Source organism: Pteropus medius, unplaced genomic scaffold, assembly GCF_902729225.1.
Source record: "Pteropus medius unplaced genomic scaffold, Ma_sr-lr_union100, whole genome shotgun sequence".
Lineage (NCBI taxonomy): Eukaryota > Metazoa > Chordata > Mammalia > Chiroptera > Pteropodidae > Pteropus > Pteropus medius.
The window spans coordinates 22,086,956-22,114,114 of NW_024351073.1; the positions used below are offsets into that span (position 1 = coordinate 22,086,956).

Genomic DNA, 27,159 nt, shown 5'->3' on the forward strand with positions numbered 1-27,159 from the left:
ACCTCCGCTCACCCTCGGCCGTTCCGGGGCAGTGCACGATGCTAAACCATGAAGAGCATTCCTGCACCTGACTAACGGCGAAGGCCAAGGAAGGGCAGTCGAATGCTCGGCGGTCCGTGTTCCAGCCCCCGAAATACCATCGCTCTGAACAAATTCTTCACGCGTGATGTGGCTGGCCCACGGGGACACCGCGGGAGCTTCTTTAAGCTCACAGACTGGGTCGTAGGAACTGTCTCGGGCCTGACTGCTAATACGCTGCTGTTGAACAAATGTCTGCACGTCATCGAATCTGGACTGTGGTCTGTCCTCACTGTCATCTGCTGACTGACACTTCCCTGCAGCGAGGAATCTAGCAGCACCTAAGGGAGTTAACCAGGTGTGCGTAAACGAGATGGCTCGGGGCTGGTTCCAGAACCGCCGTGACTCTTTCTGTCATTTTCAGGTCACATGTTTACAGACACTATCGCTCGGTGAACACAAGTTCTTGACTGTTACATCTTTCTGTTATAGGTATAAATTAGAAATATTTGTCCATTTTAACGTTTCACCGTAAGTCTATTTGGGCCGATATATGAAACGTGTAAATTACGTATACAATGTAGTATTTGCCTGGTCTGTTTACTTGTGCCTTTTTTTTTTTTTAGATGTCTCTATTGTAAAAACATACGAACTATGAGATTCGAGGACAATGTGATAAACAGCCACGAAGCCTTATCAAACTGTGAGATTATATTTCCTTCAGAGTTTTATTTTTCAAAAAGATCAGAAGCCTTTGACACACAGAGTTTTAAATGCCAAATTCAAATAAACACCCAATATATACTAGAGCCTAGCAGAAAAGTTATCAAACCCTCTTACGTTTTCTTTTGTTTTGGTAACTTTTAAGAGAATTTGTCACTGAGAACTTTCTCTTTCCAGTTGCTGTGACAGGTCAGAAACTCATTTCTCACGGTTCTGGAGGCTGGGGTTTTGAGGCCAGGCGGTGTCTGGTGAAGGCCCCTTCCAGGCTGCGGGCTGCGGGCTGCTGGCTGTGTCCTCACCGGGCAGGGGGAGCAAGGGCTCCATGGTCATGACCTAATTACCTGCCGAGGCCCCACCTCCTGATGTCATCAAAGGGGGGGGGGGACTGAACATATGAATTTGGGGAATATAAGTATTCAGACCATAGTAGGAATTTAAAAATACAAGGATATTAATTTAATTAGGCATTTTAAGCCTAGAATACAGTTTGAGTATTATCATGGGGGTGAGATAAACTATATAGAAATACTAAAAAATATGCCGAAAAGAGAAATGAAAAGACTGGGGGGCGGGGCGGGGAGCAGGGGAGAGAAGAAAGCCATGGAGCTGCACTAAAACCTGTGCTTGTTCGCAGCTGAGCAGTGGACGCAAATTCCCCTAAATCCCGGAACTGTGATGCTAAACGCAACTGTGATGAGTAAATCATATGCCCAAATGAATTTCAAAATATATTTCACATTTCTACCATCATAAAAAATAATCCCTATAAGCACTACCTTAAAATATTTTTTATCAGAAAAATAGTTTTGGTAATAATTAATCATTTGATAAAGTTACATAAACAGATATGCTATACATGTGTAATTTTAATACATAAATATGAATATTCTTTAGGGTGTATTTCATATAAGAATAATTTTTTTACATTATTAAAAACTGGCAACATGAGTTCACAAGGTTTCACTCTGCCTGGGTTAACTAGCGCCCAGCCCGGTATCGAGAAGCCTCCACACGGACAGACTCCCATGAGCTGGCTGCGGTCTCGTTGAGGTCCCCAGCACGCAGAGGCGGCCTCTGGAGGGGCTGGCGCAGGAGTGAGGGCTGCTCCCCGCTCACGGCCTGCAGCGACGGGCGGCGCAGGGAGGGGTGGCTTGGGCAAAAAAACAATTAATTCTCTTTATTTTCTAATTTTATGACCAGATATCCTGAAGATAGCGCTTTTCTTCTTTTAAAGTAGCCAACGTTTTCATCGCTTCTAGTTTATTAACTCCAGCCTCTTGGCTTATTATTTCCACAAGGGCATCATTTACATCCTTGGCCATGTTCTTAGCATCTCTAGAAAAACAGAAACATTGCACCAGTGCTTAAGAAACCAACTTTGACCAAATCCTCTTTAATTCACGAATCTAATTCTCACTGACTCCACTGCCACTACACCTCAGTCCTCCCTCCATTTCTCTGGGAAGTGTCCCAACAGGTGTCCCAGCCCCCACCCCGGCACCAGGCCCTCACCCGGTGACCAATCAAATAGGCACAGCTGACCGTACAGGCAGTAGCTTAAAACTCTCCAGAGTGCCACGTCCCAGGCGTGGCCTAGGTCTCAGGTGTCCAGGGACCTTCCCGTCTGGCCCCCCGCCCTCCCTCAGGGCGCCCGGTGGGGCGGCCATTTCCGAGGGCTATGAGCTCCATCCCATGTCTAAGTGTGCATGGGCCCCCCAGGCATGTGGGTGGGGACATGCGCAGTAGCAGACGCGTTCCCTGAGGACTCGCACGCGCCTGGCCCTTTCCCGAGCGCTTGCAGGAAAGGCGCAGTGCCCTCTTGGTGCCCGTGCTGTCCTCTGCCGTCCCCTGCACAGCACGAGCCACACGGTGGGTGTCTGCGCTGTGGCCCCCCCAGGGAGCCCGCTGCTGGGGGCCCCGCGACCTCACTCATCTTTACATTCTCAACATCCCAGCAGTGTGAAGCAGTCACCGGGCGCCGGATGTGTGCTGAAGGGACCCAGTGCCAGCCGGGACCCGGACACGCCTGGACCTGACCCTGTCCTGCCCCTCGCAGGAAAGTCTCTGAGAAGCTGTCTGCTGTGGCCGCCTCCGCTGTCACATCCTGCTCCCCTCCACTGCTCCAGCAGGGACACCCCCGCGACCCCACGTCACCACCAGCGGCTGCGGCTGCCATCTACTGTAGGTCCCATCTTCTCTTGAAGCCCGGCCCTCAGGACAGCGTGCCCTGGCTTAGGGACAAGCTCGTTCCTCCTGTGGCCGCTCCTTCTGCATGTCCCCCGTGTGACCTTGCTTCCCTGACTCAGGAGGAAGGCCACCATGGGGTTTCAGCCCTCGCCCTCGCTGCCGGGCCCTGAACTGACCCTGCCGCGTCCCTCTCAGACGGAGGCAGAGCAGCAGTGGCCGTGAAGGGCCACCTCGTGGGGGTGTAGACGTGAAGACGCTCCCCGCTCTGCAGTAGCAGCTCTCCACACATCTGCACGACGGACTCAGCCTCTGCCATTCAGACGCGCACCTAAAGCCGTCCCTGACCGCCAGCGGCACTGCCCTCCAGAGGACGATGGCATACTGCGTTACTCTGCGAGGGGCTGAATGTCCATGCAAAGCCACACGACGTGCGGCATCTCTACCCCTCCCCAGCCTAAAGCAGTGTTTTCCAACTGAGTCAAAATCCATTAACGGGTCAGGAACTCGACTTGGCAGCTAAAGCTGGCCTTCAAAATTACATAAATTGAAAGAGAAGTTATCAGAATGTGTCATAAAAGTAAATTTAAAAAGTCTCGTTCTATTAATTGAAACTTGTTTCAATTACATTTACATGTATTCTAGGTCACTGTGTTGGTATTTCTACAAAAAAACAAAGCCGACTTGGTTACTTAGAGAAGGTGTAAAGTGCCAGGGATGGATTAGGAGAAAAAAAGTAATTTCTTACTTCAAAATTCCTTTTTTAGCAGTTTTTTTTTTTTGAGTCCCATTAAAACAGGTAGATAAACTTCTAAACTTTGTGTTTTCTATGGCTTCTTTGGGTTTCTGTAACAGATCTTGCGTCAGAAAGTAGAAAAAATTAACATAAGAACGACCCTTGGCTTAGGCCCACTCTGACCTTGCGCCCCGAAGAGGAAGGACGCCAGCGCCCACACTCGCCAGGGCCAAAGCAGGCTTTTCCCCTAGTTGGCCCAGTGAACCGCACGAATCCCATTCTTGGCTACAACGAAATCAATACTGAGATTTCGGGTTAGACGGTCAGCGTCTTGGCACGGAGCGCGGCCCGCGGCCGCCCTGTCCCCCGGCGCGGCGCGGGCACTCCTCACCCGCACACGTCCACTCACCCGCACACGTACACGCAGCCGCGCTGGCGCAGGAGCAGCGCCGCCAGCCGCGCGCCCTGGCGCCGCATGTCGTCCTGCACGTACTTCGCGGGGGCCGCGCCGTCCGCCGCGGCGTCTCGCGAGAAGCAGACCGTCAGGTGAGTCAGGGTCCCGCGCTGCTGGAGGCGGCGCAGCTCGTCCCTGCAGTGCGACACGGCGCGCGCCCTGAGCGTGGGGCCCGAGCGCCGCGCGGCGACGGCCGGGCCCGACGCCCCCGGAACCGGAACCGGAACCGGGCAGTACCTGAATAAGTAATCCCGGTCCCGATGTCGGCAGCCGAAGAACAGCCACATCGCTCCGAAGTGTCCGTCTGGGTGTTGCTCCTGGAGTTTCTCTCTAAGTAAAAAAGGAAGGTGACATGTGAACATGGGACATCTGGACAGCCAGTCTCTCTCCGGCCAGAAGTCCCAGCGGCGAGCCCGGAGAGGCCTGGAGCGACCACCTCTGCCCTGCGCACGGTCCGCTCCTGGCGCACCGGACGCCCCCGGGGAGCCGCGGCCACCCCCGCAGACACCTGTGAGCTCACGCGACATCCCTGTAACGAGGACAATTCAGTGTCACACTGTGAGGCCGACACTGATGTCTACATTAAATATGAAAGGCAGTTTTATGAATAAAATTAATTCTCAGTTAATAACATGGAAAAGTGGTCCAGGGCTGGAAAAGGCCGAAATGACAGGTGTGCCGAGACACAGCCGTGTGGCCGTGTCTGCCATCGCTCTTGCTTTCCTGAGGAAAAACTGGAAAAGCAACGAAAGGCTAAGCGCACAGGCTACCGCGCTGCCATCTGGGGCACGGCATGGAAGAGCTGTTCTCAAACCAGGAGAGAAAAAAATTTACTTTATATCAAATAGTTCTGTTCTGATACACAGTTGTATCTGTTAGCGTTATTCTGTTAAAAATTTCTGATATTTGAAACTTTTGATATAACTGAATGTGTTCCCACCATTTTTATCTACTTAAGGGATACATGGAACAGCCTGGACATCACAACAGCATAAGGCTGTGCCTGAAATCTGTCCCCGGCTACACATGCGACCAACTACGGTGCCGCTGGGGAGAAGCGCTACAGTACAAGGCGGGTTCCAGCATGAATCAAACTCTGGAAGACACTGGACTTACGTTTCCCGTGGTGACAAATATGTGTGCTATCATGCACTCGATGATCACTTTTTAAAATAAAAATTTGACAACCGAAGTCCACTGCCCCAGAACCCACAGGGGGCACAGAAAAGCTGTGCCGTGTCCCCGCCCGGGCCCACGAGGGATCCATCGCCCGCGGGCCAGCCTGAGCCCGTACCTGTGCTGCAGGAAGCCGATGAAGGGCGCGATGCCGGCTCCCGGGCCCACCATGACCACGGGGACCGACGGGTCCCTCGGTAAGTGGAAAGAATTTGCTGCGCGAGGAGAGATGGATATCTGAAATATCAAAACGATGGTCGTTAGTGTGAAAGACACCCTCGACGAAAGCACAGACCCAAGGTGGCCTCTGCTAAAGAAATCGAAGTGGAATCACTCACACAGCACTAAACAGTGTTCGACCAGGAAACCGTGAACACGGCTGTCACCACAGAGAAGCAAGCAAGTCTGTCCTGCAAATTTTTATCTTTCACCCAAATCGATGGTGTTTTAAAAATGACAGGCATGGATTTCTAAGGTAGAACACTGGCTCGAAATAATCAAATTGTTCTTCTAGTCCCATGAGTAAGATCTACTTCCTAGCGCACAGCCCATACATCGACAAGGAAACGCAGGAAAACGTGCAGCCGGGAGTCTTCGCGTTTGCACACACGGGGCAACGAGGAGGGTGCACAATCTTAGGTGAAAATGAGGCGACTGAAGGAGACGCGCCTGTTCCGAAGCTGCTGGGCCATGGTGCCCCGTCTGTCGTTCCAGGCCCCACGCTATCTGTCTTCGAGCAAAACCAGGAGAGTAAGTGATACATCTTCTTGCTAAAATTTCAAGATTTCTCATGTGCAAGGGATACTTACAAGGAATCAATGTGCAAATAGCCTGTCTTCCTGTCCCACTTTGCCGTCTGTGTCAGCTACACCGTGTGACGCTAAAGTTAAGAATCAGACCCGCTCTACGCTCCTGCTGGTGGGACTCACGTATTTCAACCTTTAATTCAAGTAAAATCACATGAAGTTCATCAAGGATGAACACCCTACTTTTCAAGCGAAGAGCTGGCCGAGCTGTATCCAATGACCGCCCCCTTTTAGAATGAGACTGGTCGATACCACATTAGCCTCATTCTCTCAATCCCTCCATTTAATGACTACTGATGGCCCACCAAGCTCCAGGGAGCGAGAAAGGCGCAAAGCCATCGACAAACACATCTCTAGAATGGCGGGCAGTGAAAGTCCTGCGAAGCAAAGCAAGACAGGACATGACAGTATGGCAGGGGCCTGCTAACTAGAGCGCTCCAGGTCCTGGGGGCTGCGAGGCGCCATGACAGTATGCGCTCTGGGCTGCAGCAAACCTCGGGTTGCTGGCCGCAGAGGCGCCTGCTTCGGGCTCCCTCACGGCTGCGGGCAGGCTCTGCTCCCCGGGTCTCCCTCACCCGGGACCCAAGCCCGAGGGGCGGGTCATCCTGCCCCAGGCGGCGGGTTCAGGCCCCTGCCAGTGTGGCACGTGGCCTCCTGGGCGACATAACCAATGGGAGCCGTCTACCCCATGCAGGGGGCTGCTGTTAGCGACCCTACCCTTCCTAAACAGATATGGCGCCACTAAGCACCATGAAATTCCGACTGCTGTTAGCTGCACCCTTCCCTTCTGCATCTCTGGGGTCTGAACACTGGACGGTCAACGAAAGTCGAGGAGGGGAAGGAGGGGAAAGGGCGCGAGGGAGGGAGCACGAGGGCGCCCGCTCAGTGTCTGCGCCACCTTAGGACGTACTTGATCCTGTAACCTTCTTGAAATCTGCTTTACACATGATCATGAAGTGACATCACAGTTCTACATAGCACTATAATACTCCTTTTCAAAAAAGGAATTTTCTCAGGTTCTCAATATTTTGTTGGTACACAATGAATCCAAGAGTACAGAGACGGACAGATGGACAGAAATGGACACGTGCGAGTGCACACACACACACACACACACACGCACACTCTGAAGCATCTGTCCCAGGCGGCAGACTGGGAAGGCGTCATGCTAAAGGGCAGCTTCCAGTGGCAGGCTTCCCCTGAGCCCCCTGGAGCGCACACCGGAGTTCTTAATCCCCCAAAGGGCTGTGACCTTGTCAACCCCTGTGATCCACAGCGACTGAACAGGCATGAGGTGACGCTGCTCACTTCTTCAGCTCTATGGAGAAAGAGGACTTCACAAGGGAGCCTGGCTTTTGTTTTAATTTCGATCGTCCTTAGGTGGGAGGGACAACTTTAACTCGTTCCCTACGCACAAAGTCTCCAGTGAGATTCTGCGCAGTGCTATACCAAATGTCAAGGTGTGGGTGCTCCCAATCTGCTCAGAAAAATCAAACGACATTTTTCTCCCACATGCTTCAAAAGTACCCCCCCCGCCCAATAGCTTGTTATCGGCAGCACAAATTCACAATCTACACACTGACGAAAAGGGAAGAGACCGGAGCAGGTGAAAACCCCACACCCAAACGGAAGGACGTAAGACATAAAACTGGTCTTTCTTCTTCAACTGAATGCCTTCTTAGAAGTTCTCTGGGAGACAGGCATGGCCGAAACATAAAATAGGGCTGTTTTCGGTATCGCTTGATACTCCCTTGCCAACCTGCCAAGGGCATTAACAGAAAAGGTTTTCTTAATATGAAAATGTGTAAAGCTTCACACATTTACGGAATGCATGGACCATTTAATATGGAGTGAGAGTCATGTTTCCCTTTTCCTTTGAATAACTAGTAACGAACAATGAGTGGCCAGTGGTCAGTAGTTAGTAATTTTCCTTTGAGTAACTCGTAAGGGACAATGAGTGGTTAGTACTTAGTCATGGCGGAGGCAGGCGAGGCGTCATGTTTCTCTGACCCAGGCAAAGAGCACAAGCCACCAGGCGGACCCGCACTTGCCTGTGGGCCGTGGGCCGGGGCCGACGTGGCGGGCGGAAGCAGCGACTCGGCCAAGCTGGCCAGCCAGCCGGTGCACAGGCCTCTGCGCGGGGCCGCCGACGCGCCGCACGCGACCTCCACGACGGTGAAGACGAAGCGAAGCCGCCCTGGGTGACACAGACCGGAACTGCAGGGACACGGGGACACACGGCGGTCAACGCGGCAGCGCCCCTGCGAGGCAGGCAGCCTCGCCGCCGCGTGGGGCGCCCTCCCCGCTCTGCGCCGTCCCGCTGTGCGCGCCCCAAGACCGCCCGCCTCCCGCTCCGCCCCATTTATTGGCATCTTCCAGGAAAGTTTCTAATGTCGCGTTTGCCTTCAAGACCAGGTCAGATTTACACGAACTGTCCCTCTCTTCCCCATCCCCACCGCTGCCCAGCGAAGGAGCTGGGCGCGGCCGTCAGGGCAGCAGGGGCCGGGCCGGAGACTCCGCCCCCGGCGGGCACGCGCTTGTGAGCACGGGGGCCGCTGAGGACCCCCGCTCTACGACGCCCAGGGGACGGGGTCTGAGCCGGGCCCGCTTCTCCCCCGTCCCGGGGGAGTGTCCTCCACGAACTGGGTAGGTTTCCACTGCATGGATTTGTAGCTACTAGGGATCTGGAAGTCAGAATTTCGTAACATTTTGGGAGAAAGATGCTATATATTAATAAAAATCATTACCTTGCGCATGAATATGGTCTGGGCTGGAGCTTAGGAAGATGTTCTAGAAAAAAGAAACAATTATTAATTCACCACTCCTGACAATAAATTATGTAAGAGATAAAAAAAATCCTGCTTTATTTAGAATATTCAAAATATTTTTTTAAGCCATACTCAGAAGCACACATGAATTCACTGTCTAAGTAAAATATTACTGAATAAATTTTTCCAACTCCTAAAGTAAACAGACATACTGCATTTTCTTAATCTGAAATCAGTATTTCCATCCAAAGGCTGGTTTCTTAAACCAAAGGTTACTAAGAATAGGGTCCACGTGTGGGCTTCAGGGTCTAGGAACCCATTTGATTTTGTGTGCGTGTGCATGCATGTGTGTGCGTCTGTGTGCACATGTACATAACAGTTTTCTGGGGAGATGGTTCAGATTTGAAAAACTATGACCCCCCAAAAGTTAGGGGTCACTATTTTAAGAATTATGGGAAATACTGAGGCTTGAAACATTTTTCCTTCTTCTAGTTATACAACAGTAACCAAAAAACAGAGTATAGTAATGGACATTTTAAAATCAAATTATCTAGGAACTCAGCGGATTCAAGACACAGAGGTGCTCTTTTGAAGACAGCGACGCATCGGTATTGAGGTTCCTACCTGATCGGTAACAAGCTCTGGAACTTTTCAGTGTCATATTTGCAATAGCAAAAATTTTCAATGTCCTTTCTGTGAGTTATTCAGCAAAAATATGTAAAGAATGTTCTAAAATGGCTGTTTTAATAAACATAAAAGTTTTCATAAATGGCTCAACAATACTAAGTTTTAGATCTATTAATTTGTCTTAAAAAACTGGAAAATTTAAAATTTTATGTCTCAATGCCTTTATTAATTTTTCTACATAACTAATAAAGTTTTAAAAAGAGTAAATCCATGAAGGAACTGAAACATATTCTTCGGTGATGAGCACATCACATGACTTCATGTGACTTTGCTGCGTGTCCCGAGTGTCACCCCAAGCCCTTATCGGCTCTAAGAGACCCAGTGGGAGGCAGGAATGTTCACATGGGCACAGGAGAGCAGGCAGAGCGGCCTCACGCAGTGACACTGTCCTGCACTCCTGCGGAGGAGCGGGGGGGAGCACAGAATGCCCCAACGTAAAAGGAGAAGGAAGCGGGGCCCAGCAGTGTGGGCACCAAGAGGGACCTTGAGGGCCAAACAGTAAAAAGGACAATCCGCATTCCCTGTCACCTGAGACCAACACAAACTTTAAGTGTTTTACTGCTTATCACTACAGGAGAACAGGGAGGCGGTGACAAAATCACCTGCCTTAAAGCTTTAAAATCCTTTAAAATCCCTGTAGTCACTGTCTCAGGTCAAGGTCTCCAATCCCTCCCTGGGACTGCCCCGGACTTGGTCCCCCAGGCAGGACTTCACACTCCCTTCTGCTGGAGTCTGAGAACCCAAGAGACAGACACAGGAACGGGATGGACTGAGCCTTGAATATTCCTTGGTGGGTCCTCCCAGCCGCGCCTGCAGCACCCTGAGGACGGTCCCCTGTATGGGCACAACATGATGTGCTCCCTTTCGCTCCTGAAGCCTAAACCTGAACTGGCCCGGATGGCGACATCTGTTTCCTGCACATAAACGCAACCTCACCTGCACATTCACCAACCTCCGTGTATTAAACCAGATGTTCACCATCTTTGAAAAAATTCATTTTTTTCATCAGAAAAGCCATTTTTAGATAAGATTTGACTAAATGCTTTCTGAAAAAAATAGTAAAATAAGAAAAAGCCTGAATGCTGAGCCAAAAAAGAACCATGACTGGCTACGTCGAGAGAAATGGCAGCGACGATGGCAGAAGGGAACAGGGACACGCGGGCCGTGGGAGAGGGGCCCGGCTCCTTCTGACCGGAGAAGGCAGTTCGGACGTCCAGGCGGCTGAAGACGGACCAGGGACGCTGCCTGCGATCGCAGCCCAGTCAGACGCCCCGAGTGCTGCGCAGAGTTCAAAGGGCGGTACCCGTGCGACCCCCTCCTGCCCGCCCAGGCGCAGGCGCCACTCACCGAGCAGGAGGCCGAGCGGCGGCTGGCAGGACGGGAAGGCCAGCAGGAGGTCCAGCAGGCTGGCTCGGGCGCCCCTCACGAAGCGGTTGTAGTCGGCAGCCCCCTGGCTGCTGCTCAGCTCCTGCAGCCTCCGCCTCTCCGCCGTGTCGCCGGCGCAGTCCGCCAGGGCCCGCAAGAGCGCCTGTGGCCAAAGCAAGGGACGCGACTCGATGGCGGCGCGCTGCGGTCACGGCCGCTGGAGGGAGGTTAGATCCCCGGGGAGATGCCCGATGAGCCGCGAGAACGTGAGCGCCGCTCAGGGCGCTTGGGAAGAGAGCGTCCCCTCTGCCGGGGCTTCGCCGTCGGCCCGTGAGGGAAACCCGCTCTTATGTTCTGTTTACGTCGCCTCCCCTACATCCCACGCCGACCACGTCAGTCACCAGTCTCAGCTCGAATGCCATGTCAGGGGTCCCTGAGTAAGAATGACCACGATGTCCCACAGCTCAGCCTCTTACCTCAGGACACAGCGCTGTTCCTGTCATGGCCGGTCACAACCTGGACGTCACCATTCATGTGACAACTGCTGGATGGGACAGGCGCTGCGCGGCTGAGACACTGGGGACACGGTGACACCTACCTGGCCTGTCGGTGTCACAGTGAGAGCCACACAAGTCCAGGGGTGACTAGTGTGTGACCGGCTAGCAACCCTGCCAGGCCCATGCGGGGTGGCAGGGCCCCCCAGGACGCAAGGCTGAGGGGCAGGTGGCCACGGGAAACGAGGGGACTGATGAGTGGCTAACAAATGGCATGGTCACATGGAGGCCTGGCTCTTGGGGACCACGTGCAGTGCGACATGGGTGCAGAGAGCTGTGGACATGTGACAGAAGGCTGACGAGATGGTCGCAGGAGGGCAGAGCAGGAAGAACCCTCCTGGACGCGGACTCCCTGTCACCTCAGAGCCATTGTAGAAAAAGGAGAACATGACCAAACAGAGCGAAACTCCGCCCCGAACCCCAAGTCTCAAAGGCTGAACCAAGGCCAAACTCTTGGACGAAAGACCCAACCGGTTCCTACCAGTTCCGGCCTTGCTGCAATTCCGAGCTCATCCATTCTCTGACCCTCGCAGCTTCAGCACGTTATTTGCCTCCTGCTATCTGAATGCTCCTGGGTACCGCCACCCTCCGTTCCCCGGCTCAGACGCCGTGTCCCGGCCCCCTCTGCAGGGCAGACGACAGCACTGCTCTGGTGGGGTCACGGGTCCCACCGGCATAGCTAAGGACCCCTGCCTGAACCACTGGGAGATGAACACTCTACAGCAGCGGTCCCCAGCCGTTGTGGCACCAGAGACCGGTGCTCCTACGAGAATCTAATGCCTGGTGATCTGAGGCGGAGCTGAGGCGGTGATGCTGGCGCTGGGGAGCGGCTGCACATACCGATGAAGCCTCGCTCATTGGCCCACCGCTCACCTCCTGCTGTGCGGCCAGTTCCTAAGAGGCCACGGACTGGTACTGGTCCACGGCCCAGGGGCGGGGGAACCCTGCTCAACATGGCTTGCTCAAGGTGCGGGACACAGTGCCGGACACAGGGCAAGCACTCGGGAAGGGCAGCGGGATGACTGAACATCCACACTACACGGGTTTCTGCTAAGAGAAGTTTCCCAATAACACTGCATCAATTTCTCAGGTCAATAAAATTTCCTAAGTTATAGTGAAAGAGTGGCAATTGTAAATCCTTCATTTTTTTCACTTCGGAATTAGAGAAACTTTATGGTACTAAAATAGGAAATACTGTAGTGTTTGTAGAGAAAAAACTGATGACAGACATTACTTTTAATATGCAAGTATTTTTAAAGTAACAATTCTGCTCCAAGAAATTTGTTTAAAAAATACTTCAAACAGGTGTACAAAAATGAATTTAGAGCATGAATGTTCACTTCAGTTTTTTAATAGTGAAACACTGGAAACAACTGGCAATAATTAAATCAATAATTTAATTATAGTGCACTCATAGTATCTTAAAAATATCTCTAACAGATATCCACATTGGGATATACAAACTACTAATTTTAAGTAAAAAAGACACATTGCAGAACAGGACACTTTCTACAGAACCTTTTTTTTTCTTCCCCCCGCAAGCAAAACAAAATTTCAGCATTAACTCTGAGGGTTTGATTATAAAGGGCTTTCACTTCTTGAGTTATTTTTGTGTCTGAAATTTTTACAATGACCCTATTACTTTTGTAGTAAGAAAAAAATATTTTAACATCTATATTTTATGAAATTTTAAAAAATGGTAGAAATGAACTAAAATTGTGAATTTATTGAGTTTAATCAAGAATTCTCAACAAAGTCAATTCCAAATTTGTTCATACTCTGTCTAGGACTGAGCCTCTCTCTAAAGTTTGCTTCACAAAAGTGACAAATTCAACACAATAAAACAGAATAACAACTGCATTGCAGAGGTTGGCCTAATTATAGCACTATTTATGCTCACTGGCTATACCAGTTTGGCAAAGTTTTACCCATTAATATTCATTCGAGGGACATGGTTAGAAGAAATCAGTTACAAGCTGTCTTTTTTAATACTGCTCCTGGCATAACACTGACATCTGGTGGATTACTCTATTCCAAGTTCATCTAAACACCAAGATGGCCTACCAAAACGCGTCAATGTTTCCCGAAGAATTCTGACTTAATAATCATGTAGTTTTACACAAAAGGAGCCTAACAACATGAAACAGGTGGCAGTAGGAGGGGAAGCCTACACGCTCCTGTTTCCTGTCGTCCACTAGGAAGTGACATGTGCAGCTGGAAAGCACAGGGTCGTTTAGCGTCACTCTCATCACTGATTAATGTGCCACGTCCGGTTAACATCTAGTAAAAGACTATGAAAACATGCTACTGAAGAAATCTCATTTCAACAGAAAACATAAAATTGCAGTATAAACACAACATAAAAATGTGTGTCTATGACAATTATAAATTTACTGCACGCTCTCGGGAACCATTTTCAAAAACGTGCTGTGAAGGCCATATTTTCTAAGCTTCAAAGGCGAATATCAGATCTATTTAACAAGTCCAACACAGAGCTAAGCATATTTGTAAAGTCACCCAAAGAAAGAAAAGTACCTTTTTAGGAATTGCTCGTATTTCAAGGCACCAGGTAAGAATGAATTGGAGAGAACATTTCTCAGGTATGTGCTGGGGCAAGGCTGCTCCTTTTCAGGTAGACAGGAAACCATTCGTGACAGAGAAAATAAAGAATGAACTGTTTTGTACTCCTAAAAACACAAGTAACAGTAATACTTTACATTATGGTGCTACCGAATTGCAATATGATTTGTGGCAATGTTTATTCAGTCAAAAAAAAAGTCCCTAAAATAAATACAGCAGAAAAACCCACCTTACACACAAAAAATAGAATTATAAATTTAATAGCATGTTATATAGGCCATACCAACCAAATCTAGGTACATCCAACAAAAAATATGGGAAATCATCCCAAACCAAAAAGCCAAAAAGCCAAAATGGCAGGGGTCCCTTAACACTGTGCGTGATTCTCACAAAGAACTTAAGAACTGAACTCGAATTCAAGGTTCTAAGCAAAGAACTGAAAAAATAACTTCCTTTAATTATAGAAAAAGCAAATATTTATATTAAACAAGCAATAACATGCTATGCTAAATATAATGGGAAAAAAAACTTTTTAAAAATAAAACAATAAAGACGTTTTTATTGTATGACATTTAAAACATGAACTTAGAAACAAAATAATGCTAACTGCAAAAGCAAACAAAATCAGCCCAAGTCACCAACCTGCTCCTCCAAGAGGATGGCCACACACTCTTTTAACGTGGGAGGTGTCCCACAAAACCCATCACCACCTCACCCCGCTCGTGTAACTGACCTGACGGTTAAAAAACCAGCAACGCCTGTCACTGCCTGCTCCGGGCCGACGCGTGTGGCCGGCCCTCGGGAGCCGAAGGGGAGACCGCGGAGAGGACACACTGGCACGTGTCACCTCTGATCTGCTAGCCCCAGGACACAGTAGAAGTAGGAGCTCAGGGCCATACCTCTCTTCTTGGTGTCCGCTTTAATCTTCAAGAGGACATGGTGCTCCCTTTGGTCCGTGAGCTGCAGTCTATGGAGCAGACTCTGTACCTCAGAGTCACTGTTGGGACAGATGATGTTGAAGGCATCTCCAGGCTGATAGGAAAAATCTGTTTTCTAGAGAAGAACCAACAAGAAAGAAAATCCCACATGAATTAAAGTATTAGCTATGAGTAATAAAATCACAGTTTTTATTATATGACCATTTAAACAGATGGATTAGAAACAAAATTGTTCTAATTGCAAAAAGCTAACAAGCCCAACTAACTGAACGAATGTACTTTAACTAGGAGTGGTTTTAAAAATGAACTTCCATAGTTACTGATGTTTTGCTTTGTCACTGAATCCACAGAATGGACATGAAGCCCTTCCTCATTTTCTAGAGAATCAGGGACCCATCGGTTGTGCTTTAGTGATCCATGTAAACATCGCTCTGAGGAAAACACACACACGCCATTACACACGTAAGAAACCGCTCAAGCCTGTCTGCAGTGGTTTCTGATGTCCTTGTCTCTCCTTCCTTTTGGGGATGAAGAGGGGTAGTAGGAGAGGGCCCTGTCCTTTCCTGAATGAGCAGATCGCGATGCCATCTGGCTCGGTGTTGGCTGTACACAGACAGGGGCTAGAGAAGGAGCCCCTTCCCACAGCACGTCCATTCAGACAGGAGCGGAATGCAGACCACGGTGCTGGGGGCATCTGACCGCACACGCTCACATGCCCAGCCTGTGAGCGAGGCAGACTGAACCCACCAATGGGCCAGCCCTTGCCTCATTATGACAGGAAGGTAGAACCGCAGAATGAAAAATAAAATGTTTTGGTGTATACAGAATATTAAACACTATGGATTATCAAAATGTTCAAAAGAAATATGGAACTACTCAATAGCATATAAGCAAAACCATCTAGTGAGGAAGCCTATCATATTTCTTTTTTTAGTAGAAAATTCAAGTACATCTATACAGCCTTGATGCGCCTCAACTTTTCTCAAATCACCACCCACTGAACTTCTTAGAACTCTCATCAAAATAAACGCTGAGCTACACGACCCTGGGCCCTCAGCCACTGAGGTTTCAGGGTTATCAATCAGTTTCTTAACCTGAGGTCAATGGATCTGGGAGGGCCTGGGAGGGGCTCATGGATGGAGTTCAGAGAGGGGTACACAGTGCCCCAAGACTGTGTGCCAGGTGTTGACAATCATTTCTCGAGAAAGATGGTCCACGATTTCTTCCGAGTCCTCAAAGGAATGCGTACCGGCACGCTGAGAAATGAGCTCTTCTGAGACCGTCCAGTCTGAGCCCCATTTCCAAGAATCTGGCTGACGCTGTTCCGATGCCACGGTTCTTTCGTGGCTGAATGAGAGAGGCAGCAACCCTGAATCCCCACCAGAGTCGCTCCTCATGTTAGCTCCCCGTAAGTGAACAGAAAACAGGTGTGAGCTGAGGAGAAGGAAGGATGGGTCGAGAACGGAAGGCCGGATGTCCTGCCAGAGACTCGCTCTTCCTGAGTGTACGGACTAGAAGGCCACGCAAGCCTCTCTGCACCTCGTGACAGCACAGCTGTGCCGGGAAATAAATTCTGTAACTTACTGAAATGTCCAATTCCACCAGAAAAGTGGTTTTTATGGCATCGTTCGTAGTCAGCTGAACAGCCTTTGAAATGGGAACTTGAAAAATTGGATCCACTGAAGGCACGGATGCTTGGCATTCCTCCTCGAGAAACAAATATGATAACATATTACTAACTGCGATTTTCGATTACATTTAGCAAGGCTTCACTGAGTGACTCGGTGCGATCTGTAAGATTTTAGGAAACACCTCGGCTATTTAAATATTCCTTCCAAAGTTAAGTGGCTACAACATACACTTCTGAATCTTTCGGAAGAGAAGCTCATCCATATTTCAGACTCCTTGTCTATTAGACATGGGAATTTCTGAAATACATATTGAAAACATCGGATACTGGTATTTTCACGTTAAGGTCTAACAGCCTTGCGAATAAGCTACAGAGAAGGTGACAGAATGCATGAGTGTCTCAAGAAGGAGATCCTTACGGAAAGGACAGGCGTTTAAGGGGAGGAAGGTGTCTGTACGGATGGTCACAAGAACCCTCAGATTAGTGGGCAGTGCTACTCCACAGAGCTCTCTTGATGACGGGAATGTTCCACACCTACACTGGGCAATGCAGCAGCCACTAGTCACGGGTGCCGACTGAGCACCTGTCTGATTAAAGAACTGAATTCTTAATTTTATTTAATTTTCACTCATTCAAAATTCCTCGGCCACATGTGCTGCTGGCATCTATATTAGTACAAGTCCTGGGAAACTGCCGAGAAACTCGATTTTGTACTAACTACCCCCATGCCTTTCCCAACTTGATGTTCCTAAGTGCTACTAAAAATTAAAACTTATACTTAAAAAAACACTAGTCAGTTACTGTGGGCTGCGTGGCTGTACGGGAAAACTGGGGCGACGGCCTGGGGTGGGGAAGGGGGTCTGGGGTGAGCACCTAGATTTCGACATGGGCGGCACTGGGACACGCCTCTCGGCCCGCAGCTAGCTCAGACAGCTGAGTTGCTGTGCCTGCCTGGTCACACCTCCTTCCAGAGGCAGCCCACGTCCGATGACTGATCGATGACTGCAGAGGCCCAGCCCCTTAGCCTCGACTCGGGACAACTGTGAAGGGCCAATACGGCTCCAGAGCGCCCTGGAACTGGAGAGCTTTAGACACTTTGGGTGAAAAAAGCAAAAAGCTAAGAGTAATGCACAAAAAGTGTGAAAGCCAAGGACATCCTCGTGAGTTTGCAGAGAGGCCTCACCTCCTACAGCCGGAAAGCAGAGAGAGAGCTATGGTCCGACTGACAGGGAAGGAGGGGGCTCATGACAGCTGTGGCGGGACCCCGGGGCTGAGATGTGGAACCCTATGCCCATGAATCTTCTGAGCCTGCAGAAGTGGCCACGCCTCCCCATCAAGAGCAAGGGTCCCCTCTGCGCACTGAGACAATGCAGGGACTGCCACGCCCCACACCTGCGCCCAGCCCCTCCTGGCTGCTGGGCCAGTGACTAGTTAAGGCTGCGGATGTGCTGGGCCAGCTAAGGGTAGGCAAGGGACAACACCCTGAAGACACTGCAGGACAGGGACACATGTAGCAGCCGAGTACGCACGAGGCAGGCGCTGATGGAGGGCAGAACGTAAACTTGGATAAAGGGTTTTTCTCTCTGGGACACGCTCCTAGGACACAGGCTGTAGCATCCTGGCAAGAGCCTCTGGAGGTGACAATGGACGTGCTGACAGCACGCCTCCGAGAGGGAGGAGCGAGCGAGAGCCTGCGCCAAGTGGGCGGGGAGGCCAGCGGGGCCCTGGCCGGCACTGGAGGTGGAACTGAAAGGTGCGGGGAAGCGGCCCGGGACAGGAAAAGCTGCACGGAGCCGAAGCCCACCGCATGGCCATCTCCCCGCAGCTCCAGCCACACAGCGCCAAGGCCAGGGGCCGCCGGGAGAGGAGAGGTACCCGCAGTCCTCCTCCCGAGGCCTAACGTGCACTGGGCGGGGGGACACTCGGATACGTCAGGGACTGCCACAAGAGGGGCCAGTCGATGCGGTTCCCCCGTGTCGTCAGAGTGAGGCCTACAGGGCCAGGCAGCAAGTCAGCCCTGTGGTCACCCGGCAGCTGGCGCGGCCCCACGCCGGATTCACGGGATAAGGGCTATCGCACTGGGGAGGGCCAAGCGGAATTTACCAGCAGCCTCTCCTCATCAAGCTGAAAAATGAACAACGCAGGCTCCGGCGAGGAACAGCAGACAGCAGTGCTACCCTGAAACCTCTACAGGACACGGGGGGAGGTTCCAGGGCACCCCTATCTGATTCCCCAGACGGGCCCTGGGGATGGGACGGAGCCACCAGCAACTGCGACGAGCAGTAGCCCAGCTGCGGTGCCCCAGCTGCTGCTAACGTGCTGACTGCCTGAAAACGCGCCCTCGACTGACTCACCCCTGAAACGAGCAACCGGGACGTCAATCCCCTGAAGCAGAGGAGAAACGGGGCTCTTCCCAGGGACTGCGTCGAAGACAGAAGGCAGGCAATGATGCGAGCCCTTCTCCAACACGGGGGGCCGGCCGTGGTCACGACTCAGCTCTCCACTGGCCTGTGAAGCAGCCGGACGTGTGAATGGACGAGCGTGGCCGTGTTCCGATAAAGCTTTATTCACAAAACAGGTGGTGGAACACATCTGGCCAGCGGACCATAGATTGTTGACCTCTGTTGCTATATAATTAAAAAACAAAAAACCACGCCCACAGTAAGGCGACACACAGCATGAGCATGAAGTGAGGCTGCTTACCTGGCCAACAGGCTCCTGCAGATGCACCTGTAAATAGTCCGGTGGCAAAGCGGGAATATTCAGAGAGGCCAGGGAAAGCGGGGGCACGGACCGCGTAAGCGAGGGCTCGAAGTCTGCAGTCAAAGCGCTCGATTGACCTCTGCTCGCTCCATTTTGTTCCGAAACCTCGGAATCCTTTCCTCCTGGATCATCCAATCGGAGAAGCTCGACTTGTGATTCGACGTGGATTAATTCCGGTTTCGCCGCGTCTGTCGTCCCGGAGGCTCCAGGTGCCGCTGTGAGAGCTCCGCTCATCTCTCCTTCGCTACTTGACACGAAAAGCTTCGCGAGGGCAGCCCAGAGCCCGTCAATCCACGGCTCGACCACAAGTTCTAAACTGCGTTGTTGAAATAAAAAAAGGAAAAGAAACAAAGGCCTCAGTTCCCCACTTACATATATAACGATGGCAGTTACATATATAATGAGGCAGTGTCTGTCCACTTGGCAGAATGCTGTGCAACTGTCAAAAACACTAAATGTGAGGACTATGCACAATACAAACACTACCTGTGAACGACTGAGTTAAAAAGCAGAACTTTATTCCGAGCTCATTAGCATTGAGCTGTGAAAACATGAGCAAGTATACAAGTCAATGAAGAGAAAGGCAGATGTTTTAGTATTAGGTAACAGAAATCTGATTTTTCCTAATTTTCTAAAACAGAGTCAGTAATCTATATTTTAAAAAGCTGTAATTTTAAATAAGCGTTCTAAATTCTGATGAGGCTAACAAAATTTACCCCAAATCCAGGTCTACTATAATATCACAAATGATAATTACACCAATCGAATACATCTATTTTCCTATATTAAAATATCACCAAGAAACCACTCCAAATTAATGCTAACTCTTTTGACTAAGTAAACAGTTCAAACCTTCTATCGGTTCTGAACAACGTTTGTGGAAAATTCCCAGGGAGGCTGACCGAAGCTGGCCTCGGTCCGTGTGAACTGTGTCGGCCCACGGGAAGCCCCCATGGCCCCTGGACAGAGACATTCCAAGTAGAGCCAACGGACAGGAAAGATCACGTCAGGCCTGTGGAATGACATGTCATTTTGAATCACAACTCAAAGGAGGTACCAATTAAATTCCACTTCATGAGGCGAAGCGGCTCTCGAAAGGAGGCGCTTCAGACCTGTGTTATGACTCTGGCTAACGCTTCACTGCATGCATTAGGTGTTCGCGCAGTGTGCAGCTCGAAATCTGGTTATAGTACATCTGTCCCTCGGGAGACTTTGGAAAAGTGGGCACATAAAATTATGGGTTCGATAATGAAAGCTACATTGAAAAACCGTTCCCACAACTCAGAGCTGAAGACAAGACTCAATCGGAGTGAGCCCGAGCACCGCGCACTTATGGGACGGCGGCCCTGGCCCCAGGGGACGGCCACGTTAGTGCACCTGACCCCGGAACCGGACACGTGTGCACCGCCATATCCCCTCAGTGTGGTGGCACATTAAAAATGTGCCATGTCTTCTTAAAAACATCTTCCATTTTAGAAAAGGGAAAATTCAAGTAAGGTAGTTAGGTTGACAATTTAATAAGAGATGCAGGCTGCTAAAATAAATGTTAAAAAATTTTAACATCCAATCCAACAAACGTAGAGGGAAAGGGAAAGCTCTTGAAGTAAAACATGGATGGAGTGACAGACCTAATGGATTATATAAGGAGTCAGCAGTTAAATAGCTCACAAAAGACAATAAACATTTAATGCCAATAGGTTCTGGAAAAAAAAAGAAAAACGCCCAATAAAAAGGGACAAAATTGGCAACATGTAAAGAAATGTGGCAGAGCTTTGTCACCATCAAGAGCATGTGTCCCGGGGACATCAAAAAGAGCCCCAGCACCACAGCTGCAGAAAATGACGGACAACGTGGCCACGAAGGGGAGTTAATGGACGAGAAGGGTCTCCAACACACGCGTGAAAATGGTGACGTGCAGAAAAGCTAGACATTTGCTGACTGTCATTATTCATGAACACAGACCTAGTGAGAATTTATTTAATGCTCCTGGTAGAAAAAAACAAGTGGGTGTGCTGTTATCTGGCTGAAAGAGCTAAAGACTAAATGACAGTGAGTTGTAGGACAACATCTGTAACACCTCTGCATAAACGCATGAAGAGGATTTGAAAGGTGGCACATCGGGTAAAATACTGTATCGTAAAAACAAGAAAGAATAACAGCAATAAAAATAAAATTTGTATTTCTGGTGGGCAGGCTAACAAAGGGCCACTAAGATGTAGGAGCCAACGCACGCAGCGCACCATGAAGGGCCCTCGTCTGCGTTCTCTGTCAGTGGTGTGTGGCACGCCGGGCCCCTCCCCACAATAGGACCCTGTCCAGTCACTCTGCTGTGCACAGCCGAGGGAGGTACACGCACGCGTTATCAGAGTTCCTAAAGTCAACATTCACCTTCACAAACACCTACACGCGTTGAGACAGTTACACTTTTAAAAACAATTCAGCAAAACACGTAAATCAAGCTCTGGCTGATCATCTTAGGTCCTAGAGCTAAACACGCTAACAAAACCAAAATACGACTTTCTAGGGAAAAGTTTCAGGCTCGATCCAAAGTCAATACCTTTCACAAATTCGCTGACTTGCATGACGTACTGACAGGGTTCGCTGGACGTGACAGAGACAAGTGCAAGGCTCTTACCCCACGCAGTCATCCGCATGTCCAGTGTCATAGAAACGCCGGGCACCAAGCTCCTGGAGCCGTCTGTCGATCACCTTCCCCCCATTACAGAAGTAGGTGTACTCTGAGTCCCCCAGACCTAGAGCCCAGACAGGCTGTCAGTGCACAGTGTGCTTTACGTTTAAACAACGAATAGACAGATAAATCTCTAAAAACATGCCATTCGTGCTCTTATTGATGAACAGGAAATAACGTACAGCTGCACGTTTTCTTATTTTTTCCTTGAGCAATAGTAAACATAATTTTCTTTTATTTTACAATGTAAAAATACCAGACATATTGAAACAAAAGAAATACTTTTTGATCAGTTAACAGAAATATATTTCCCATTTTTGTTTCCATGACTCTGTGTAACAATGTGGAAATCTTAAAAGAAGGTTTAGATGGGTTTAAAAGAAACAAATTTGTATTTAAAGACTTTTCTGAACTAGTGCAGGGGCCTGCAAACTATAGTCTGTGGGCCAAACATGCCTACTGTCTTTCTTCGTAAATAGTTTTATTGGAACAAAGCCAAATACACTTGCTCACTTTGTCATGGCAGCTTTCAAGCTACCACAGCAGAGCTGAGTAGCTGTTACAGAAACCGCCTGGCCTCAAAGCCTAGAACACTTCCTACCTGGTTCTTTACAGCAGCAGTCTCCAACTTTTTTGGCACCAGGGACCGGTGCTCCTATGAGAATCTAATGCCTGACGATCTGAGGCGGAGCTGAGGCGGCGATGCTGGCGCTGGGGAGCGGCTGCAGACACAGATGCAGCTTCACTTGGTCACCTGCTGCTCCCCTTCTGCTGTGCGGCCCGGTTTCTAACAGGCCAGGGACCGGTACCGGTCCGCAGTCCAGGGGTTGGCGATCTCTACTTTATAGGGTTTACTGTCCCCTATCCTAGAGCATAGAGGTATACCTACAACATAAACCACCACCTGCTGCTTCTGTGTTGAATAAATTAAGAATTGCCTCTGTTTTTTGGTAAGAAAATAGACTAACATTTTCATACTTGGTTAAAAATCTTTAATTAAAAGCTTAAACATTTTAGTTTTTTAATCACCTCCAGGGACTTTCCCAACAAGAATACGGTGAACAACTGGTGGGTCCATTTATGGGCATAAATGCACTAGAACGGCTGGATGGGCTTCAGTCTTTGCTTTTCAATAATTTTCGAGAAATTTTAAAGAGACATGCACATGTTCTCTTAAAAATTAGAAAAATTTAAATTTAAAAAAATGGGTACTCCAAAATATTCTCTGGAATATGTTACACATAACAGACCTTGGCCAGGGTCACAATCTCAAATTTCTGATCAGTCCCTTATCTGCACAACCCATCCTTGCTGGATGCCCTCCCCGCAAAATGACTCTCAAAGATGAACAACAGAGATCACGAGCCAGGAAGATGGGCCCTGAATTCCATCTGGTGTCATACCCGGCTGAGCTGGTGCCTCTGATTCTAACCTTAATGCTTTAGTCTGTACCTCGCGGGGGCCTAGGCCAGTGTTCCCTAAACTGGAGCTTTAGAAACCATTGATACTGGGGCCCTACCTCAGAACAGTCACTGGGGGTGGGCCCGGGGAGGGCAGAGTGCCATGAAAGCGGCTCCAGCTGATCCCAACATGAGGCCAGGAGCGAAAACCACTATCGAGGGGAGCAGATCTCAGGGAAGATGTCAGATCCCCTGGGCGCTTTTTTAAAAATCCAAAACAATAAAGCAGCAGGCAGGGGTGCTCCTTCAAGAACTGTTTTAGCAGGTATGGGGGGAGGCCTGGCACCAATACTCTGGGAATGTTTCACAGCTGAATGTGACGTGCACCCTGCTTATGAATGATGCCCGGGGGCTCTGCCAGGGGCTGCTGAGGTGAAGACCGGGGAAGCATTCATACGACAAAGGACATCACATAATTTAAATATCACATACGTATTTAAATAAAATACCAAAAAGGACAAAACCTATACAATCATATATTACCGTTTTGAAAGATACAGATACCAGAATTACAGCCGGTAACAACAGAACATAGCAAGAACTAATACGGTGCATACCTAACAAACCGTACCGCAGGTGAGCAAAGAAATCCACCGGCAGCGTCTTGTCGTTTATCTCCTTCACGAACCTGCGGGCTGTGTCGGGCGGGTCTCCGGTGCCCGTGGTCGAAACCACCACCACGAGGGGCGCTGTTTCAGTTTTCAGATCGTACTGAAAAACAGAACGTGTCGTGTTGACTTAAGGCACTCAGCTTAGGCTCCTGTGACCTGAAGCAGTCATCAGTTCTGTGTACGGCACAACGGCAGAGAGGTGCATACGAACTGTCACGCTGGGGATGTCAAGTGCTGCCCTCGGCTGTCAGGGAGCTTGGCTATCGCTCTCTTGGGTTCTAGCGCTGAGAACGTCATCACTGTAAACTGAGATCAGTGTTCCCAAGTCTTACAAATCGAGCTTCTTTATTCTAATTGCAGCTAATTTTAAATATTTCAAATAGAACACTTCACTGTCTGTTAGAGTCCACGAGTTCTACTGCTCACAGATACCACTGAATTTGGCTCAAAGGAATTCACTTTGTTTTTCAAGCTGATGTAACAGTAAGGATTTGAGCTAACTTTTTACCAGGCAATTCAAAGGTTACAGGGCATTATGCTGGTTGTGCATTAAACTATGCAGTCTGTCAACATAACTTCACCTCGAAAAAGACTTTGGGATCTAGGAAGCGCGAGCTATTCGTTTAACTGAGCTATCCGTTTAACTCGGAGGAGCAACTACTGGAGAAACCATTCAGCCTGGGGAGAGCAAACGACGTGACTGACATGGTACTGAAGCGTTAACTGCTCACCTACCATTCAAGCAGCTGCTGACCCAGGTGGTGAGGGAACCCAAGGGGCCAAATCAGGGTGATTATATGAGGACCTAGCTTTGGTTTGTAGTAACAGACTCAGACCATATTCCATCATGTGGCGCCCGCAATATAAGTTTACTTGGAAGTTACTGCAGAATCACGGAGCAGCCGATCGGCCAGGTCCTCCGGGGTGCTCCCTGCTGGGTGGGTGACTACTTCGGGAGTCTGTGCTTCATGAAGGAACTGGGTGGTTCTCCTATGAGCTGAGTTTACCATTCACCTGTGCTGCTGACAGTCTACTTTAGTGAACTAGGTATGTGGGAAAGGCCAGAAGAGGTGGTGAACCTGAATGAGAGCACAGTAGTACTGAACTGAATCCCAGTGCCGAGTGGCTGGCACAACATCCTGCGCTTGTATGACAGCCCTCGCTAGTGACTATGGCCTGAATTGTATACAACAGTGTACTCCGGAGGTCTCTATCAGACCGACTGCAAGAAGCACATAGGCCTGTCGAGATCTTTCGCATCCTAAGGCAGGGATTTCTGCAGAGACCGTCTGTATAAGCATGTAGCCCTGACCTAAGCAAGCCGAGTCTTCTCCGGAACGCCACGCCTCTGCTTTAAACTCTGTTTCGCAAGAGAACGGAGTGCTCCTTCGCTTGGAGGAACTCTCGCACGAATGGCAAGGACTCTGTGGTGATCCAAACGGGGATACGAACAAGGCAAAGACCGCCCCTTCCACGTGGTTGAGTAGTTACGTGTTTCAGTTTTTGAGACTGTTCGGTCTAATCCCAATGTACGCTCGCTCATATGTAAAAAAAGAAAAGCTGGCGGGAATTCTACAACGGTTTCTGAGCGTTTGACACCTCTTACCTTATCCGTTTCACTCATACAGTGAAGATCTGCAGAAAAGCCACGTGCGACTGCCTTCTCCCGTATTTCCTCGGCTATGGCCTTGGCCTGCCCATGCTGCGTGGCATAGAGTAACAAAAACCTCCGCATCACCTCAAGGCACGTGCTGCAGTAGCGAGGACAGTCACGCTGAAACATAGGAAAGGGAAAAGGGGTTTTCTTTGTAATGTAGTAACAACCTGCAGGTATTGATTCTCCCTCATTAAAAAAAAAAAAAAAGACTCCGACAACATCCACAGGTAACATGAAACAGACTTCTCTGACTCTGTTAGCATGAATTCTCAAGGAGTCTTTAAAAAAAGAGAGACTTCATCAAACCAGGGAGAAACGAAGCGCTAGTTCCGTGGCTCAGAAACCATTCTGGGGCCAGACCACTCGGGCTTGAATCCAGGGTGGGTCACTCGCAACTGTGGAACCGTAGGCAAGCTCCCCAGCAGAGCTGTGCCTCAGAGCCCTCACCCCCAAACTGGGGATAGCAATTCCTACAGACAAGGAGTGACAGATGCAAAGCACCTGAGCCCAGGCTGAGACACGGCAGTGCTCAGTAAATCCTAGATACTTTTTTGCTTGCTCTTTTAAAAAAGACAAAAGTAAATATTCTGTTAACATTCTAGGATTCTTGTTTCATATTTGATTCTAATGCTAAATAGAGTAATCACAGCACTAAACTTAATCAAAGCACAAACTGTTTCATTACTTAGCTCAATATCAAATGTCTATGTTCCTGTATGTGTATATATACTTACATGTGTATACACAGAGAAAATATTTCTAATCCTCTCAAGCGTTTTACTAGTGCCCATATTTTTCCTAAAGAGAAAGCCAGTAATAAAACAGAGGACACTCGGAGACATTCCCCCATACTCCTCCCGTGTCTAAAGCGGGGAGACTGTTCATTTGTAGGAAAAGATTTAAACTGAAACCCAAATCAAAATCTTGGCTTTTGGTGAATGAACCACCAAGTTTTATGCTCCTCTGGCCAGTTATATCTAAAGAAATTTAAGCAACAATTAAATTAAAAGGTAGAAATCATGTTAGGAAACATGATACTAACCATGAATATGCTTAGGGAACAGAACAGCGCCTGGCACACAGCCAGGGACCAATAAATTAACTTAAAAACTAAACACACAAACGAGGGTATTCAAGCCACCACGCGTTTAGGGCTGAGAGCTGTCAGTGTGCTGGAAACGCCACCGCTTATTACTCTAGCCAAGGACCTGGGGGACTTCCTGGGAGCCACGCGGAGGTCCAGGCGCTTCAGAGCACGCGCCCCTGCGTCCTGCAGCCACCTTATAAAGCGGTGCTGCTCCCCGTTTCCCAGAGGTGGGTCCCCGACACCCGCAGGGCAAGGCCGGGCGGAGGAGCGGCG

The 27,159-nt window shown here is 49.4% G+C and overlaps 1 protein-coding gene across 6 annotated transcripts in view; it reads right to left on the minus strand.

Moving 5' to 3' along the window:
• Positions 1–720: 720 nt before the first annotated feature.
• The window catches only part of MTRR (5-methyltetrahydrofolate-homocysteine methyltransferase reductase), a 41,476-nt gene continuing 15,037 nt past the window's right edge, over positions 721–27,159 (minus strand). For 2 of the 6 annotated variants that reach the window (XM_039842799.1, XM_039842796.1), the window contains exons 2-15: positions 25,749–25,916; positions 24,089–24,242; positions 22,018–22,135; positions 19,323–19,698; positions 16,574–16,696; positions 14,951–15,104; positions 14,007–14,095; positions 10,900–11,080; positions 8,845–8,887; positions 8,149–8,314; positions 5,410–5,528; positions 4,353–4,445; positions 4,071–4,250; positions 721–2,076 (exon numbers count right to left, since the gene is read on the minus strand). In XM_039842799.1, coding sequence (XP_039698733.1) covers positions 1,932–2,076; positions 4,071–4,250; positions 4,353–4,445; positions 5,410–5,528; positions 8,149–8,314; positions 8,845–8,887; positions 10,900–11,080; positions 14,007–14,095; positions 14,951–15,104; positions 16,574–16,696; positions 19,323–19,698; positions 22,018–22,135; positions 24,089–24,242; positions 25,749–25,877 — 2,070 coding nt within the window. In that variant the 5' untranslated portion in view covers positions 25,878–25,916 and the 3' untranslated portion in view covers positions 721–1,931. Of the gene's footprint in view, positions 2,077–3,702; positions 3,783–4,070; positions 4,251–4,352; positions 4,446–5,409; positions 5,529–8,148; positions 8,315–8,844; positions 8,888–10,899; positions 11,081–14,006; positions 14,096–14,950; positions 15,105–16,573; positions 16,697–19,322; positions 19,699–22,017; positions 22,136–24,088; positions 24,243–25,748; positions 25,917–27,159 lie in introns of those variants that run through there. The other 4 variants (XM_039842797.1, XM_039842798.1, XM_039842800.1 and 1 more) reach the window with 4 other exon arrangements.